The following is an 18,912-nucleotide window of genomic DNA, read 5'->3' on the forward strand; positions in this document are numbered from 1 at the left end:
GGCAGATGAACATTTTCAATCAATTTTTGGGATTATGATCTATGTACAAAGTAAGTTTTAGTTTTTTTCCTTATTTAATGTGAGATTGCTGATTAGAAAATCTTAAAGACCCAGGGATTTTACAAAGTTAAGATTAAAACTGCCAGATGGATCATTCTATTAAACTACATTAAAAACAGAATTTATGAAAAAAGTAGCAAGCAAAAGCTTCATGCTTTTACATTATTTTATAATAGCATGTACAGCTATTATTCAACTGATAGCAGATCTAGGTGAGAATTAAACTGCTGTTGTTAATTCCTCATTTTGTTGAAACTTGCTTGAGTATTGAGAATCTAAAGCCAGCCTAGCAATAATGAATAATGTATAGGGGTAAAATCAATGAAATGAGAAATGGTTTCCACTTTGCTGAGATGATGTCACATCAAGATTATTATAGAAGTGATGTGAGGATAAAGGGGCCTGAAATCAAATAATTCTAGAGAAGCAATGTTAATAAACTGAGTTCAAAAAATTATTGGAAACACGAGTTTAAACAAATACAGAAAGGTTTCAGTTCATTTTCATCCCAATATACTTATCCTTTATTTCAGCATTAAAAAAACATATATATACATACAAATATTAGGATCAAGAGTTTGAGAAGGGTTGAACAAAATTGACTTTCATTCTTAAAGTTTCATATTTTTCTTATATCTCTAGCCTTTTAGAAAATTTTTAAGAGAACACTGAAAATAGACAAAATACAAGAGCAAGGAAGGGGAAAAAAAGATCTAGCTTTATAAATCGTAGTGTATTTTGGATGACCATTTTACACAAGTGATTTGGATTGTGAATTAATATTTTTCCTCTGTTGACTCATTTTCACTCCATGAACAGAAAAGTATTTTAATGACCAGTTTTCAATTTCTGCTTCTATTCAGGTCTGAAGCAAAAACGATCTGCTATAAAAGCAAACTACTCTCCCTTCATGTGCTGGAACTTATCCAAAAAGTTCTCCTTCAGGAGTGAGTGATGGTTCAAAAGAATTCTACACCATTGAAAGATCTCCATTACATGTCACTGAACTGAGCTCATTCATTTATAGAACATGGCTTCTGACTCTGGCATTTCATGTCTTCCTGTCTACTATTTTGTCCACTTAACTTTTTCTAAGTAATTTTTTATGTTCACCTCTTTTAAATTATCAAGGTTGTGGTTACACACTCTTAAAAGATGCACCATACACCAAAAAATATTTAACTCTGGAGACTGCTCAGTTAAAATTCATCATCACTACTGCATGACTAATAAAAAACCTTGTTATTCATAAGCATTTGGTGCAAAGCTTGCAAAACAATTTTATTGTTACAAATGACAATAAAATAATTTTACTGTTTTTGGTAAAATTACCTTTCCATCTCCATATCCTGTATTTCACTTCTGACTCATGGAACTGCATTGTTTTTCCTAAGTATTCTATGCCTTTGCACAATTAATTCCTAACTGGAATCTTCTTTTATATCTCTATCTTTTAAGAATGAGCTCAGAGGTTGGATTATTTTGAAAATTAAAGTATTATGTGTATTGCACTCAGTCCAGTACTTTATACATAGTAACTGCTCAGTAATGAGCTACTACTGTATTTACAATTCTATTCACTTTAGGTTCTGATTTCCTGCATACAGAAGGTTATGATTATTTCTTCATAAACCTTGCACATGGTACAATAATTGGCTTAGTAGGTGAATAAATAATATATTAAAATAAGACTATATTTTTCAAGAATTGTTTTCAAATATCAACAAGCATTTGTGCAAAATCAATTAATTTGCTCAATTCTTAAATACAGTTGGTATAACAAATTTAGTTCAGAAATGTCCTCTCAAAGCATCCTTCCACTATTTGCTTCTTATGTCCTTTCTTGAAATACTTACTGGATTGTTAGTTTAGCTCAGATAAAATTAACAAAAGTTTTGAAACAGTGAAGTTTTTAATGAAACTCTACTACATATGTGAACCTATAAAAATAACAACTACACTAAATTGGGTTAAATTAGATTCTGAAAAAGTTTTAAAGAAAAATAACCCGAAGTGATGTAGTAAGAATAATTGAAATTAATACAAACGACTTTTCAGTAGGGATGTTTTATATAACTGTTTTATTTTGTATGATCATTTTATCACAAGAAAAAAACTACTTATCTATAAGGAATAAAAATATTTTTCCTAATATATTTTCTTAAAGTATGCACAACTGCATATGTCTTGAATGAAGAAATATCCTTATTCTTCAAAATACTTTCTGTACCTTAAGATCTCTGTTTAAAGAATACTGGGCTTTACCTTCTGTAAGAAATGACAATGACCTTACAGAATTGCAGACACTGGAGTTTGGAGGTTTTTAAGTACCTTTCATTTGCGTTGAATTAAATCACACATTTCATTAATTATACAGGTCATGCATTTTCCTAGGAGTTAAAATATTCACTTTCAAAATGAAATAAATGAAGACCAGCTGGTAGAGAGAGGACATGGGGCAAATGCAGGATGTATTTTAGAATTTATTTATTTATTTTCCTTTCAAGTCTTTGAATCCCTTATGTATGGTGGCTTGCCATTTCCACACTTTAAGTTTATCTAAACTCATTTCATGTCTTGCAGCAAAAGTTTCAAAAGAGGGAAAAGTTGATGCAAACCTGGGTGGAAAAATAAAAGCCCAACAGCATGTTCAGCTTCAGTCTTTGTACATAATAATAGGTATTTTAGGAACAACTCAAGTTTTCAATGCTTATATTATGAACAAAATACGACTATAACTGTGATGATTTAAGTAAAAATAGCATGGTTATTCTTCACTGAAAAGGTTCAAAAAAGAAAAAGACCAAAAAAATCAGTAGGGTTTTTTTTTTTAAACAATGGAAATATTCCACCAGGTATCACGTCTTACCTTTTTGCATGTGTGCCTGTTGGGTAATACCGGGAGCAGGATATGCCATCCCAGGCACAGTAAGGGTCTCGAGCCAGGCAGCAGTCAGCACAAGCAGTTCCATACATGTCACAGTGATGGAATCTGACTTGAGCCACGGCAGAAGCAGATCCAACATACAGCTGTTGCTACAGAAATCAGAAAGAGGCCACTAGCAGAAATGGACAGAACATTCACTGAGCTCTAACACACCTAGATTTCCACATTTATACACAATCACCTCAAGTAAATATTTACCTAAATTACTGTAGTTGCTCAGGATAGAAGATGGAACATTGATACTTTCATTTCTCCAAAATTTGAAATGTTTATAGACTTAAATGCAGGAGTACCAAGATTGCTAGACTGAACTTGATAAAAACTCAAGGAGATGTGTATTCTTTTATTCATTATCTTGCATTATCTAACACTGTAGGTCTTCCTTTAAAGATTTACAGGAACATCAAATAAGAGATTGGAAAAGTAAATGGTTTTTTAAATATTGACACATAACATTTAGAAGAGTGATGTAGATATATATAGGATGACATGGAATAAACTAAGTATATTAAGTGAAAAAGACAAGCAGCAGAATATTTAATATATGTTCCTGTCTGCCTAAATATGAAATGTTATTTATAAATAAATTTGAGGCAATACATGCAACAATTGTTTTGGAGAAGTTTACACCCAAAACTGATTGCAGTGAAGTGGAAGAGAACCATGTTTCACTGCACAGTCTTGGATTATCATTGTTACCATTATTTTGCACATTCACAAAAAATAATTAGGGAACAATGTGCTATCATGATTGTGAAAATAAAACTACTCAGATCTTCCTTTTTATAGACAAAGAAAATGGAAACATCTATTAAATGGAAATCACTATGTAATTATGTCAGAGCAATTAACGAACATAAAGTTTCAAACAAGATGAATAAGCTCTAGAGATCTGCTCTTTAGCACTGTACCTACAGTCAACCATAATGTATTGCCCACTGAAGAGTTGTTAAGAGGGTAGATAGGTCTCATGTTAAGCATTCTTACTAAAATAAAATAAAAAAAGAAAACTGTTAACTTGTTCATACATAAGCACATGTACTAATGTTCTTATTTCTTTTGACCTCAACTCACATATAGAGCACACACACATACACATAGACACTCACACACATATAACTTACTCTCTTTGAAGAAATCTCCATAGAAATAATAGGAACTGGATCCTGAAATTTAAAAAAAAAAGTTTCCTTTTTAAGAAAAAAAATATCTACCTTAATATCATTATAAATTCCTGAAAAACAAATTAGATACGTGAGTGGTTCTGTGGCAGACAGCCTATGGCTTTCATGGTAGTAAATAAATATGCAAATTAAAATATAGCTTAAATTTTTTTTTTTTCTAAGGGAATGGAACAGATACATAGATGAGAAAAGCAGTGTGTAATCTAACTTACTGGTTGTCTCTGGAGTATAGTTTTTGTACTTGAATTTGAATATTGTGCTTTGGAAACTCAAATATCTTTAATAAACTAAGAATGTTCTTTCTTATGAAGTAATTGAACCATTAGAAGTGAGGCAGTTGTATCTTTGGATAGGTGTTATTGCTAACAAACCAGGTGATTTTTAATCATTTTAACCTAAGCCTAAACAACATGTTTTTCTGTTTAAGTGATCACGACTATGACTATGAACCCAGGATTCTTTGAACAAGATGAATAACCTGATTTTCCTAGAATTGCACCAGAGGAAGGATAATACATAGCATAGCTTCGAGAGCGCATGTGTTATTTTAGAGATGTTAAGACTGAAGTGTCTCTAAGGAGTGCAACAAACTCAATTCTGCAAGTGGAGAAACACAAGGCAGGTGAAATTCACTCTTCAGATGATTAGCCATGGAAAAATTATTTTTTAAAAGAGAACATTTGATCCTCTATGTCAGTGGGTTTTTTAAAAAACATTTTTAAACTACAGAATCTCTATGCATGCATACATTCACTAATTTATTTATCTAGGCAACAATGTTTCTTAAGGGTTTATATGAACAAAACATGGTGGTAGGTGCTGGTAAACTGAGCCTGTGGTCCCTGACATGAAATGAAATCTTACATAAAGCCCCAATGTACAAAATAAACAAAAGCAAAGCTGCTCTGGCATATAGGGGGATGGTCAGCTTTGGGTGTGGCTCTGGGGAATCTGATCACCATGACAGCCAAGACAAAGTGCATTACTTTTCATTTATAAAATCTTTAACCATTACAGATAACCATTACATTCATATACAGACAATCATTGTTATTTGTAAATTTTGTATTTGCAAATTTGTCTACTTGCTAAAATTAATTTATAACCCAAATATCAATACTTGGTTTGTATTTTTTATTCATGGACATACACTTGCTAAGAACAGCAAAAAATTTGAGCCAGAAGACATGCACATTCCCAGCTGACATGGAACAAGGTGACACTCTGCCTTCTTGTCTCAGCTTTCATAGTGTAAACATGAGTCCTTTCCATGGACCATTTAGTGCCATGCTTGTTACATTTCTGTGCTTTTTATTGGTGTTTTGTTTTTTAAAATGGCCCCCAAGTGTAGTGCTGAATTGCTGTTTAGTGTTCCTAAACTCAAAAAGGCTGTGATGTGCTTTAATGAAGAAAATACTTTCTTTAGATAAGCTGCATTCAAGCATGAGTTATACTGCTGTTGGCTGGGAGTTCAATGTTAATTAATCAACACTATATACTAAATAAGATGTCTTTAAACACAGACACACAGAAAACAAGGTTATGTATTGATCAGTTAACAAAAATGTTATAATCAGAAATTTTCAGGAACCTAACCCTGTATTTCTTCGTGAGCAATAGTCAGTATTTGCTAATTCAATGTTCATAGTGCCTTTAAACACCACAACTGCTATGAATGATGCCACTTGACTGTATATATTATATATGCATGTATTCATATACACACTTATATATGTAAATATACGTGTGCATATAATTTTTATGTCTAATCTTTCCATTATCATTTTCTATTGTTTCTTTTTCAGTAAGTTATTTCTATAATATAATACAATAAAAAGCTGTATGCTTATCATACCACAATGTTCACAATATGAAAATGTTTGTTGGTCAATGTTAATAGTACATTTGCACAGGATGTGACCTTGCAATATTGATTCTGAAATTCATACGTGACATAAGTGTTATTTTCCTATAGTCACAATTTGTACATTAAAATTCTTTTCATGCTAAGTATTAGCCTCTTTATCTGAAAAGTCCACTGCAATCAAATAGGCACATCAACATTTTGAATAATTTCTCACTTCAATTTGCTATGAATCCACAACACATCTGTTAGGGAAAAAGAATTGACATAATGCCTTTTCTATTTACATAGCTTGTAATTGTCTATAATGTCTAAATTTAGGCTATATTTTTTATTTAAAATACCTTGAATATCTGAAGTTCTTCTAGAATTACTTCTTCCATTGATTCTGTTTCTTGGCTGTAAATTGTGATTACTTTCAGCACAATTCCATTATCTGTAAGGGAGCAAAAAAGATAAACTAGAAGCTATGTCACAATCCAGTTTTCAAATAATTAAAACGATAGGGTCTATAAATTCAAATAAGATTAGCAACCCAGATGCATGAAACATTTTAATCACTGTCAGTTAAGAAGAGTATGCCTGCTTATACCCATATTTTCAATTAGCAAAAATTAATTTTATATGTCTGGCCAAAAATTAAGATCAAATAAAGTATAATTTTTTTCAAATAGTTTGATGCAAAAATCCAGTTATAGATTCTGAAATCAAAACGTTTTTTTGGAGTTAGTGAAATATGGCAGATGCCAAAGTATTCTAGCTTCCTCTATGATGTATAATGTGAAAACTTTTTTTACTTAAAGCTACTTTTGTGGCATGAAACCATACCTTTAATCTTAGGGGACATTGCTTAGCAATACAATGTTAAACATTGTATACATATGTGCACACACATTTATACACATGCAAACAAATATATACATTTTAATGAGACAAAACTCCAGTATACACCATTGAGAGAAGAATGAGTCCTCCTGTACCAATTATTTAGCTTCCATAATTATCAATTGTTTTATAAATTTATGTTAATATTTAAAATTTCATTTCTTGTTCTAAGCTTGTTCTTTCCTATAAAAAATTTAATAAAACAGCAATTTACCTATACAAATAATGTAGTGTAGTGCTAGACATATTCAGAAAAAAATAAGCACTTTGGAAGTTCTAAGAGTTTATTTGGTGTTTCAGCAGTTTGTTGAAAAATTATCAAGTCTTGTGGGTAGGTTAATAAAATTTGATTATAATTAAGCTAATAATAGTTGCCTGTACTGTGTATCAACTAAAAGGAACGAAAACAGTCATCATTTTGAAAATCAAGCACACATTTTAAATATTTCACAATTATGTCAGGCAAAAATCAAAGAAGAAATTCAAATTATTTACAACTGATTTTGCAATAAGAACTATATGTGTGTTGTATTAAATCCTGTGTCTGGTAAATATTGGGAAAAATAACTATCATTTGTGGGATATTCCAATGTTGTACTCATCACAATCCATCAACACATTCTTTTGTTCTGAAAATCTGTGGTTCAATATGATATCTTTGAGTTAAACGTGTTTTATATGACAACACAGATATCTGATATTTCTGGAATTCTTTCAAATAGCTTTGGTCACTCTGACAAGCAGGTATTTCTAAATATATTCTTGAACTGTAAATATGTCTTCTACTTTCCAGGGCATTTTAAAATAACATTTTAGATTCATTTTATCAAATATTAGTCTTGATTATGAAAGTCCTTTTTATAAATCTGGCTGGAAGTCACTATGAGAAAATTTATGGCTGTGTAATATCAAGTTTGTTAAAGAAATCTGATGGTTTAGTAATCTTGAACCCCCAGTGCAGAGCCTATTATTAACATTAACCTTGTAACATAAATGGATAAAATATAGCCTGCACCAGAGATCAATTTCTTGGAATAAGAAGAATTTTTCCTTGCTTAAATCTTTGCTTTCTAAAAAGAAAAGTATTATTAGGAAGCCCAAGTACTAATATTAATATTATATCTTGATTCCTGATCTAGGCATATGTCACTATCTCTTCAGAATTTCATGTCTATGATTAACATTATGTATGGTAGAATGCTCACTCTTCAAAAGAACAACTACTGTAGCAATTACTATGCTGCAAAAAAGAGGAAGAACTGATTTTTTAAAACACTTTCAAAGTTACTACAGAATTTTAAATTCACAGAATTTGCTACATATTACCCTAGAGGCTGTAAGTTTAAGTCTCATCCAGAAATTAGACCTAATGTATAGCATAAATTGAAATTATAAATTTATTTGAAAATTTTACTTTTAACACATTACACTTTGTTTTGTTAATGCAGGGCATTTGGGGTAATATTTGGCCTGCTTGGTACAAATGGTTGATTATGATGGGTCCTGATAAGAATTACTGCGGTTATAGATTTTGGGTAAAGTTATTGTCCCAAGTTGTTTGTAAAATCTTGAGGCCTCACTGAGCAGCCAGAGGTAGTAAGGAGGCTTGGAGACTGACAGGAGAACCATTCTTGCTATGACTCTCTACTTCTACTATGAGAAGTTCTATTTGGAACCAACTTGTTCATTAATATCTATTATTCATTTCTTCATTTATTCAAAGGTACTAAGTTTTGACCATTTATCAGGAATTATACGCTCTATAACAGTCCTAAATCCTCTCTTCCCAACAGCTTCAATATTTCTCAGGTCTGGAACAAAGGTGACCACATACTTGATTGTCCAAACCATGACACTATTGACAATGAAACTGGTAATAGCAATAATTAATCCCAGATAATAGACATAAACTCTTAATGTTGCAGTCATATGGAGACTCTATTTCAATCTTTCTCATTATAGATTAGCAATGTGCAAATGGCCTAACAGATCAACAAGAGATTTGTTGATAAGCGCTTTTAAAAACATTATTGATTTTTAGGGTCAATTTAAATATCTCTGAGTATGTTCTCATCTCTTTACCTGTACCAATAAACAAGACATCATATTGGCCATCCTCAGCTTCTACTCGATCCACCGCAATTTGTTTCAGGTTATATTTTCCGTCTGTTTTTACCAATATTGGTTTTTTATGGGCAGGTTTTATAGACTGGTACATTAGTGGATGACTTCTTGCAAATCGGATGGCATCATCAGGATAGTCTTTGGTGGTTCCGTACCTCCCTCCATTTACTTTACTGGCACACTGAAATACAAGTGGATTAGATAATTCTTTTTGCTTTAAACGTAAAGAGCAAATTTATAATCAATTATGAGAAGAATTAGAAAAATTGTGTTCAATTATCAACAGTGCATTTAGAAACATTTAGTAACCATACATTTTTCATTACAGAAATGGAATATGCATTAAAAATTGCAAAAACAGACTAAATTATTTCAAACATACAGCACGAGAAATGTAGAAAAGGTAGATAAATCCTGGAAAAGTGAAGTTTTAATACCAAGACAGTTTGAAAGGGCTAAAAATGTTTACCTTCATAAATATCCAAATTATTTTCCCTGTTTTTGAAATTTGTTTACCTTCAAAATTTAATTTATAATGTGAAAAATAACCTATTGTTCATACAAAAACAAAAAGCCTTTGTTGTGCTGACAATTTGTCAAAACTAAGGATCACAACTGCACAAAGTTGCTTTTCCATCATTGAGACTCTGATAATATGATTACTAATGGTTATGATTGGCTCACTGACTGTAGGATTTTAGTGCTATAACATAAAAACTTATTCATATGTTATTTTTAATTATTGATGGAAAAAATCCTCTATTATAATCTGTATGAATTTGTATTATGTTTGTGTGGATTCAAAAAATATTTGCTATAACATGTCAATTTTTAAATCACTGACTCTAAAATTAAATTTCCAACAGCTTCTTAAATTACTTATTGGAAAACCTTGAAATGTGTTGATTCATGCTTGTTAACAAGAGCTCCCTCATTTCACATATTTTCCTCCAGAACCTGCAGCAATTGCAACGATTATCTTTATAAAAATTTTCTTCTTTAGAGTATAACTATGGTAGTTTAGTAATCACATTCTGAAAAGAGGGCATTTATAATGGTTTGGTTTTAAAAATAAGGCCATATTTCTTAATTTGGCATGAATTTTTCACTTGAGTGTACTTTCATGATATATAATTGGAAACATTTTGGACTAGGTTGGAAGCAGTTCAGTAACCAGTCACTTCCTCCAAATCTCCTTTAAGACCATGTGGTTTCAAGAAACATTTCCAGCAAAGCCACAGGAGTGGGTTTTCTCTATTTAAATTGTAATTTCAATCAACAGAGTGAAATAAAATATACTTTATATCCTACTGGAAGTAATAATTTTAAGCTAGTGAGAGAGAGTGATTGAAATGGTAAAGTCTTACACTCGTTAATGTGTAGGTAAGGTTTGTTTCCACTTTGGTTTTTGGCTCTGCAAAAATGGTTTCTACTTGACTTTCAAGTGTTTGTAGAATCAGCATAGTGATGAGATTTCACCAGCTGCTCATAAAAGTGTAGATGTTGACTTGTGTGACAAGTTAAGTGTTTGCTCTTCATGTCCAACATAGCATATACAATGATGCAACATCTTTCCAACCTAATTGCACAAAGTATGCATGATACAAAATCATCACCATCACCATTTTTAGACACATGTACAATTAAAAGCACAAAAGTTTGGGTAGCTAAGAAGAATCTTAGTAGTACCCATTTAGAGTCAAGCGACAGAAGTTCCTGTCCTCTAGTGATAACTTCTGGCATTTTTTTTTCCTAAGAGGCCAGCAAGGATGTTAAATGATGTGCTGAGGATATAGAGAAAAAAACTTTTTAGATCTGCTAAAGTGAGAAGTGAGGAGAAAGTTTGGCCTAGGGAACTTAGAGGCTGATCTAAACATTAGAATATAAAAATCTGGTGACATTTTCTTGCTTGTAAATAACATGTGCTAACTTTTCTGAAGAGGCTGAGAGGAATATTACGCTCATATTATTGAATGTTTCTGTGTTCATCATCACTCCTAAAAATAAGATTAGTGCTACTTATCCAAAATATCAATGATAATATATATTGTATAGTCCTGCTCAGATACATCCATAATAGCCTACATTTTTTTTCATTAAGTAACAAGCAGACAACTTAAGATTTGAAGTGATATTTACTAACATTTACCACACATTTTACCAATCATACTTTTAAGTGTAGAATTCCTTAATTGTTTAATTGCAAAGTCTTGTAAAACACATGAAACGGTGAACAAAATATTACCAAAAGAGCCTTTAAAGAATAAGAATACTTTGTTAAATGACTAAACTTACAGAACCAGGTCTTGGGTAAGGGACTTTTCCTTCATAGAGTGACCAGTGGTATTCAGGTCCTTCCTTATGTGCATATGGTCCATTAAAGGCTGCCCGGATGCTAGACATATGATAGACACATATAGCATGCCCTCGAAATATATTACTGAAAAGCACAAAAAAGATAGTTACTATTCTGGAACTAACTAGCAGGTCACCTAGCCAAACACTCCAGTCTACATATATAAGAGTTAAGTCTTTTTAGTAAAAAAGCTGTAATTTCTTTAAGCCTAGAATATTATAGAAATAATAAATATTGCAATAGTTCAAGTTTTGAAACTCCAAAACTTACCATTTGTCTATTTAATACAATTGAAAATGACATTGTCAGAATGACAAAAGTGTAGTTGAGTCACTTATTAAGTCCTATATTGTGTTTTTATAATTTTTATTAAATATCTGGCCTTAATATTAAAAAAGATTCTTTCCCAAGTTGAGTTGCACATTTTAAGGCATTATCTCCTTTAATGTTGTTCCATCTTCAGTGTAAATAGTGTTCTCTGGATCACTATTCTGCTAATATTGCTACAAATTCTATTCATATTTTACAAACTACCTTAATGTATATAATTTGAAAACAATTTAAAGTCTCATGAAAATTTAGGAATTTGTTGCATTTTTTAGCTTGGGTTTACATAGACATTAATACACTTATATATTCCTCCAGTTTACAGAAAATTGTACTATAGTGGAAAGATGATTTGACTAGATATATTAATCTTGAGATAATTACTCATATAACTCAGATCCCTCATTTCCAGAACTAGCAGCAATTGAAATTATTTTCTTGACAAAAATTTCTACTTGGTTTAGAGAACACAAAGAAAATGAAAAAACAAAAACAATTTCAACCTGGAGAAGATATAGTAGTTGACTAACTACAGCAAGTTTTAGTGGGGACGTTTGTAATCAGATTCTGCAAAAAAACATTAAATAAAAAAAAATCATGATGAGTGCGTTGCGCACCCTCTGGGGAATGGTCATGCTTGAAGGTGCTGACTTGGGAAGGTGGAGGGAGGGAGGGGATGGAGATATAACTACATGGTGAGTGCCAGGCGTACTGTTTGGGGAATGGACACGCTTGAAGCTCTGTCTCAGGGGGATGGGCAGGACATGGGCAATATATATAATCTGAACTTTTGTACCCCCATAGTAAGCTGAAATAAAAAAAAAAATCTGGCCATATTTCTTAATTTAGCATGATATGAATAACTTATTATCCCAGTCTCCATATTGTGAGAATCAAAATAATTTGTGAAAGTGCTTTACAAAATGCAAAGTTCTATATAAATATAAAATTTCCTATACCCTGAGACACCTGTAAAACAGCAGTTATATTACTGTCCTAGGACATCAATTCACACATTTTATAACACACCTTGAAGCAATTGGAAATGCCTTGCATACTGAGAAAATGTGCAACTAAAGTGGCAGTAAGCCTTTGATCACCATTCTACAAAAATCAACCTTTATGTCAGGTAACAGCTGGGAAGTTTTTTCTCAGATTTTTATATAAATTGAACAGTCAAAATTGAAATTATGGAAGAAAATCATGTCTTTGATTTCTCAGAAAGCTCCATTGTGCTATCATTTAGGAAAGTAGCTTATACAATGTTCAGACTAACCCACAGAAAAATAATACTGATTATCTTATAACTTGAATTTATCATATAAAGTCACTGAAAGCTCATGCAATGTATAAATTATTCACTGACATAAGGGAGATAATGAGGTAATAAGAAAAAAATAGTTAAGGACAGGGATGGGAACCTTTTCATGTTGGGAAGGCTGCGTTCATTTAGCTGTAATCAAATAAGGCTGCATTCAAGAAACTTCAATTAGATATATTTAAAATGTACATTATTTTGTAAAACTATACTATGTACTTAACAATTTCAAAAAATGAAAAATATTTGTTAATTTTAAAGTTAACTAACCTTTTGATGACTGTATTGTGTTTGCTTTTTGTTGGAAAGCATTTGAATATTTGGTTGCAGCGTGGAGGTCTGTACTTTCAGTTGATCCCCTAGATGGGAATCAGTCATTTGTGACCTTAATGGCATCTTGATTTGGGTTAGGTAGGAAAATAGAGATTTGCTGCAGCAATAAGTGGTTGAAAAGCAAGAAAGCATTTTTGGGGGCATGTTGCTGAAGGCATGGGATTTCTACTGCATTTTTCCATATTTCAATGGGATATTTCTTAGCATCAAACAATGGCTTTAAAGTGTCATCTACTGAGAGCTCAATCCATTCCATCTGCAGTTCTTTAGGTGCTTTGGTAATACCAACTTAGGTGAGACTGAAATGCTAATTTGAGTGTGATGTCATAATTCTCAAAGTCAGTGAATCTTTCATTGTATTTTCCAATTAATAGGTCTATAACTGCTGTGTATTCTTCAAATGATTAGCATATATCATCCTGCTCATCAATGACCTTTGCTAACCGGGGAAAATGTTCATCTAAAATTTCCTTTTGAAGAATTGTTTTGGAAAAAAGAGAGCTTTTTTGAAATGCTTGAATTTTTTGCCACATATCTAGACTGTTTTACCTTGCAAAGAAATATTCAAGTCGTTTTGATTTGACATGATATCACACAAATTCTGTATTCCTACAGAAATCTTCTTTCAATAATTCACATTGCTGATCCCATTCTTCATAAAATTTAATTATCTGTTCTTGCAGAGATAAAATTTTGGCTGACACCTGTCCTTGCGATAGTCAATGCACTTTAGAATGATAGGGCAAATCCATACTAAATACCTCATCCTTCAAATTTAGCATGTTGTATAGTTAACAACACCTATAACTTGTTGCAAAGTATGACTTAAAATAGTAGGTTTAGCACAGAGATTTTGCTGATGCAAGATATAGTGAACAGAAATGAGAGCATCTGGATCTGTTAATACTTTTAAAAATCTGTGCAATAAACCCTTCATGTTTTCTTGTCATGGAAGGTACACTGTCTGTACATACATTCACTAAATTTACCAAATTCAGTCCAACATTTATCTTGAAAGTTGTTAAAGATATGTATTTATTCCCTGTGTTCTGTTCACCAGAGTGTCCAAGTGGGTAACTCTTCATAGCAAAGAAAATCTTCTGTTATGACTCAAATGAAGTATAAAATCTGCACTGAGTCAGTAGTATCAGTTGATTCATCCAAAGCAATTGAATAATGTTTCCCTTTTGAAGTATTGCATGAAGTTCTGTTAAGTTGAAGGCTAATTCATGCTGTTGATCAGCTATGGTTCTCCTTGAAAGAGGCAGTTGTTTGTACTTTGAAACATTTTTGGGGACTAAGCATCCTACAACTTCGACAATGCATTCTTTCACAATTTCTACATCACTGAATGGCTTCCCTTCCCCCCCCCCCCCGCCCCCCGCCCGAGTATTTCAGTTGCTTCAGTGGCATTATTTCCGAGTCTCATTGCTACTCGAAAGACTTGTCTTTGCTTTTCATCTTTTAATTTCTGCGATACAACATTTTGCACCTCTTCCTCTAATTTAAAATATTTGTGGTCCTTATGAGTGTTATGATGTTGATGAGCATTGAATTTCTTTAATGTTGATATTGCAGTATCACAAAGCAAGCAAATCATCTTGTCTTTAGCAGAAACAGGATAATACTGCAATTCCCAAACCTCATTAAAAAGTTTTCTTCCTTCAGCGTTCTCTTGGTCACCTTTGACATGATGGGCTGTTGAGCAGACAGAATTAAAAAATACTGTCTAGCTGTGCAACTTCAAACAGAAACACAGGGCACTGTTATCAAAAGCTGATACCAGACTGGCATACTCACGCCCATAAACTTTCACCAACCAGACTTCTGTGGTAGTGGTGCCAGTCAGGCAGGGGAAATTAGAACTAAATCATGAGTGTAGCAGCCATCAATTTACCCCTTATGGCTTACTAATGTTCTAATTGTGTCAGTCAATGTGGGAATATTATTTCACTGAAATTTATCTTATTATTTGGTATTTTAAATGTGTATTTTAAAAATAAAAAGATAAAAGATAAACAAAAATGTATTAATAAAAATAAAAGGATTTGTTCTGTCAAATTTGGATTCAGTCAAAAGGCTGCATTTTAAGGACCTAGAAGGTCACATGTGGACTTAAGGCTGAAGGTCCCCCACCCCTGGTTAAGGACTTTCCATGGACTGTGATAATCACCAATTTTCATTAACAATTTTTATTGATAGGAAAATTGTTTCAATGTTTCTGTTGAAGAAAAGGTCTCTTTACAGTAGTGAGATACTGATCTAAAGACATTTATCATTTTGTTCAAAGTGAGCATTAGAAATCACAGGCCGAAAAAGCTAAACAAAACCTGTGTAAAAAGACCCTAAGTAAGCACACTATGCGTGATTACATAACAGTTTATGGTCCACAATGCAAAAGAGAACTCAGTGATATCATTCTATCCCTCTCAAGAGAATTGAGGTATATTCTTTTTTACCCCAATCATTTTACCCCCATTCTGTTTTATTTGAAAAGATATTCAGGAAATTGTCTATGTAAACTTTCAACCCAAACTGATCCTAATATTTTTTATCCATGCATTAGTACACATGAAATAATGTTTTATTCATTTTTAAAGTACTCAACCATGGATACAAAATACAAAACCATAAAAGGGAAAACAACAGGTTATAATTCTTAAACTTGAGCAGCAAATTTAAAAGATGGAGAGCAAGTCATAAACGCGAGTTCACTAAGAATGAACACAAGAGTGGGACAACCAGAATAAAAGGAGTGTGAAAAATGTTTTGTGATTCAGGAATCAAGAAATATTTCTTGGAGATGGCAATTTGACAAGTGTTGGAGAAGTGATATAAATCAGTATAGGAAAAGAAAGTCATTTCAAACAAAATAAGTGAATAAATAAAAACATATTAACAGTAATGGGAACTAGCAAAGTAGACACTGACTAGGATCTGTTAAGATATTATCTTGTTACAAGCAGAGCATTAAAGAACTCAGAGGAACAATTTCCGAAGGTGGGTGGGTAATAGTTGATTGAGAGCCTTAAAAACTTGGCTTGGCAAATTCTATCTGAATAAAATAATTATCCTAGATTATAGCACAAAACGCATATCTTACAAAATACATGAGAAAAAAATGATTCTGTTGTAGATTAGTAAGGGAAGAGATTGGGATACACAGCACAGGAGAATGCTGGGGTACTACTGAGCTAAAAGAAGGAAGAATCTACATTTGAGACTGTGGCTTTGAAAATGGGAGTACAATTGCAAACATAGGAAAAATGAAGATAAATCGGTGACTTATAAAAGCACAGAAAATGAGAATGGCAAGTGGGTCAATAGTATTTCAAGTTTGTCAAGAGGTATTCCAGTGAGACATCTTTTGTTTTATATCGTTTTTATTGACTGTATAAATCTCTCACCTGGTCATGTTAAAGAGTCCAAATATCACTGGGTTCTTATGATCTCTGGTATGCAGCAAAAAGACATCCTCTGAAAAATTAAAGATGGTTTCATCGCTTAGTATTTCTAGCTCTCTTTACACTCAGAGAAAACATGTTCATTTAAAATAGTTTAGAACCCAATATAGATTTTAAGATATACATTTCCATATAAAATCATACAACCATAACCAAATCATAATAGAGTGAATCATTTGACTGTTCTGAGTAGTTTTGAGCTGAGTCACAGGGAAGAAACCAGAGACACACTAAGCTAATATGAGTCTCTTTTTTTTTTTTTTTTTAATGCAACTTTTTTTTGCCACTACTACATCGGCCTGGCCAAAATGACAAGAACAGAAACTGGCTCTCTGTTCAAGAGAGGTCAAATACATAGAAAACAAGTTTTCCTTGTTTTCCATGCGTGCTAGAGATGGAGTTATAGAGAAGAATACACATCAGAGTAAAATTTAATTCACCTAATAATATTTACCTAATTCATCAAAATATGTATCAATTCCATTCATTCCTGGTACTGAGCAAACCAGTCTTGCCTTTAGGAAAGTGCTCCACTTATTCACCAGTATTCTCTGCCCTCCCGCGTCGTTCTGTGAAATACAAAAAGCAGGTCAATGGGTACCTACCCAAAGAACTTTCAGCAACAACAGATTTTATATTATGCCGAGAGTTATGGCTTTTTAATTAAACTAGGAAAATTTGGCATAATCCTCAAGTACTACCATAGATACAGTCCCTATCTATATATTCACACATGTATACATATATATATATATTGGTTTGCACATTCTCTCATTTCAATGTACGTTCACTCTGGTACATTAAACGCATTTTCCAGGTATTAAACAATATTAGTCTCTCTCTAAATAAAGCAGTGTGTTTTATGATACAATAATCTTAAATATCAAGAATATGAAAGTATCCATTTTTTCTTCCTTTAGTAAGGAAAGCTTGAAATACGTACACAATATACTTATTTTATATATACACACACGCATATATAAGTATATATGAATATATAAATATTTTCTTAAATGCCAGAAAAACTTTGTATTATGATTAGCATTCTCTCAATGTATGTTGCTATTATAATTGGTTTTGAATTTCCCATACAACCTCTCTGAATATTCAACAAACTATAGATGTTTTAATTTATAATTTAAAAAATAAAGCTCAAACTTCACTGTGGGAAAAAGTCTAATTATAGACTATTGCTTTTCAGTATGTCTTTAAAAATCGTACAAAATACAAGGCTCTTTCAAGATAAAACTTTCACTAGATATGAATTATAAAGTTTAATATAGCAAATACAATTTTTAGGCAGCCTACAGAATACTAAAAAATATTTTGAAGTAGAATCCTACTATAAAATCAACCAAGGCTTAACCATATATGGTGAGATAAGCAACTTAATGAGACAGAGTCCTCACCACACAGAGTCGCCCCACTCTGGTGTAAACTGGGTGACCATTGTTTTCTGCTTCCAGGGCCTTCTCAGTAAAAAAGAAATACACTTTGTTGTCATCTCGATCTTCATTATCAGGAATCATATACGAACCTACAAATTTTGGTTCTATACAAGTAAAAAATAGAAGAAAAAGTGGAAAAGATATAACAAATGATAGCAAGATAGTCTAATAAATTATGGATCACCTGAATGCTTAAGTGTAACTCTCATCATTTCGTGAAGAAAACTTTTTCCAGGAAATTTTTTACCAAAATCAAATCCATGTAGAGATCTTCATTTTATTTGTGAATCAATAGACATTTTGGAAATATATAAACAATATTTAATTGGAAAACAAAAGAGCCATGGAGAGAACAATTTGGAACAACATACATTGCAAACTTAAAATGCATTCAACAAAAGACAAACTGGAGGTATCCTGAAGATAATAATCTCCATAAATTTCCTCCCATTATACATAAAGAGTAAAAATGAACATAAGTAAAATATTAAAGTAGAAAGTCTATCATTACTTTTTTTAATTCATAAATTATCTACCAGTCTAGCACATGGAAGATCATTTTAGTTTTAAAGTAGAAAATTTCAAGTTTTTGAGTTCGTAGT

At 32.1% G+C, this 18,912-nt stretch overlaps 1 protein-coding gene across 3 annotated transcripts in view; it reads right to left on the reverse strand.

Moving 5' to 3' along the window:
• Window positions 1-18,912, reverse strand: part of SEMA3E (semaphorin 3E) — a 243,017-nt gene that overhangs the window by 21,640 nt on the left and 202,465 nt on the right. For all 3 annotated transcript variants that reach the window (XM_045564701.1, XM_045564703.1, XM_045564702.1), the window contains exons 7-14: window positions 18,272-18,414; window positions 17,317-17,431; window positions 16,806-16,875; window positions 11,360-11,504; window positions 9,023-9,245; window positions 6,400-6,491; window positions 4,132-4,173; window positions 2,930-3,096 (exon numbers count right to left, since the gene is read on the reverse strand). In XM_045564701.1, coding sequence (XP_045420657.1) covers window positions 2,930-3,096; window positions 4,132-4,173; window positions 6,400-6,491; window positions 9,023-9,245; window positions 11,360-11,504; window positions 16,806-16,875; window positions 17,317-17,431; window positions 18,272-18,414 — 997 coding nt within the window. The remainder of the gene's footprint in view (window positions 1-2,929; window positions 3,097-4,131; window positions 4,174-6,399; window positions 6,492-9,022; window positions 9,246-11,359; window positions 11,505-16,805; window positions 16,876-17,316; window positions 17,432-18,271; window positions 18,415-18,912) is intronic.

Source organism: Lemur catta, chromosome 11 (genome assembly GCF_020740605.2).
Source record: "Lemur catta isolate mLemCat1 chromosome 11, mLemCat1.pri, whole genome shotgun sequence".
NCBI lineage: Eukaryota > Metazoa > Chordata > Mammalia > Primates > Lemuridae > Lemur > Lemur catta.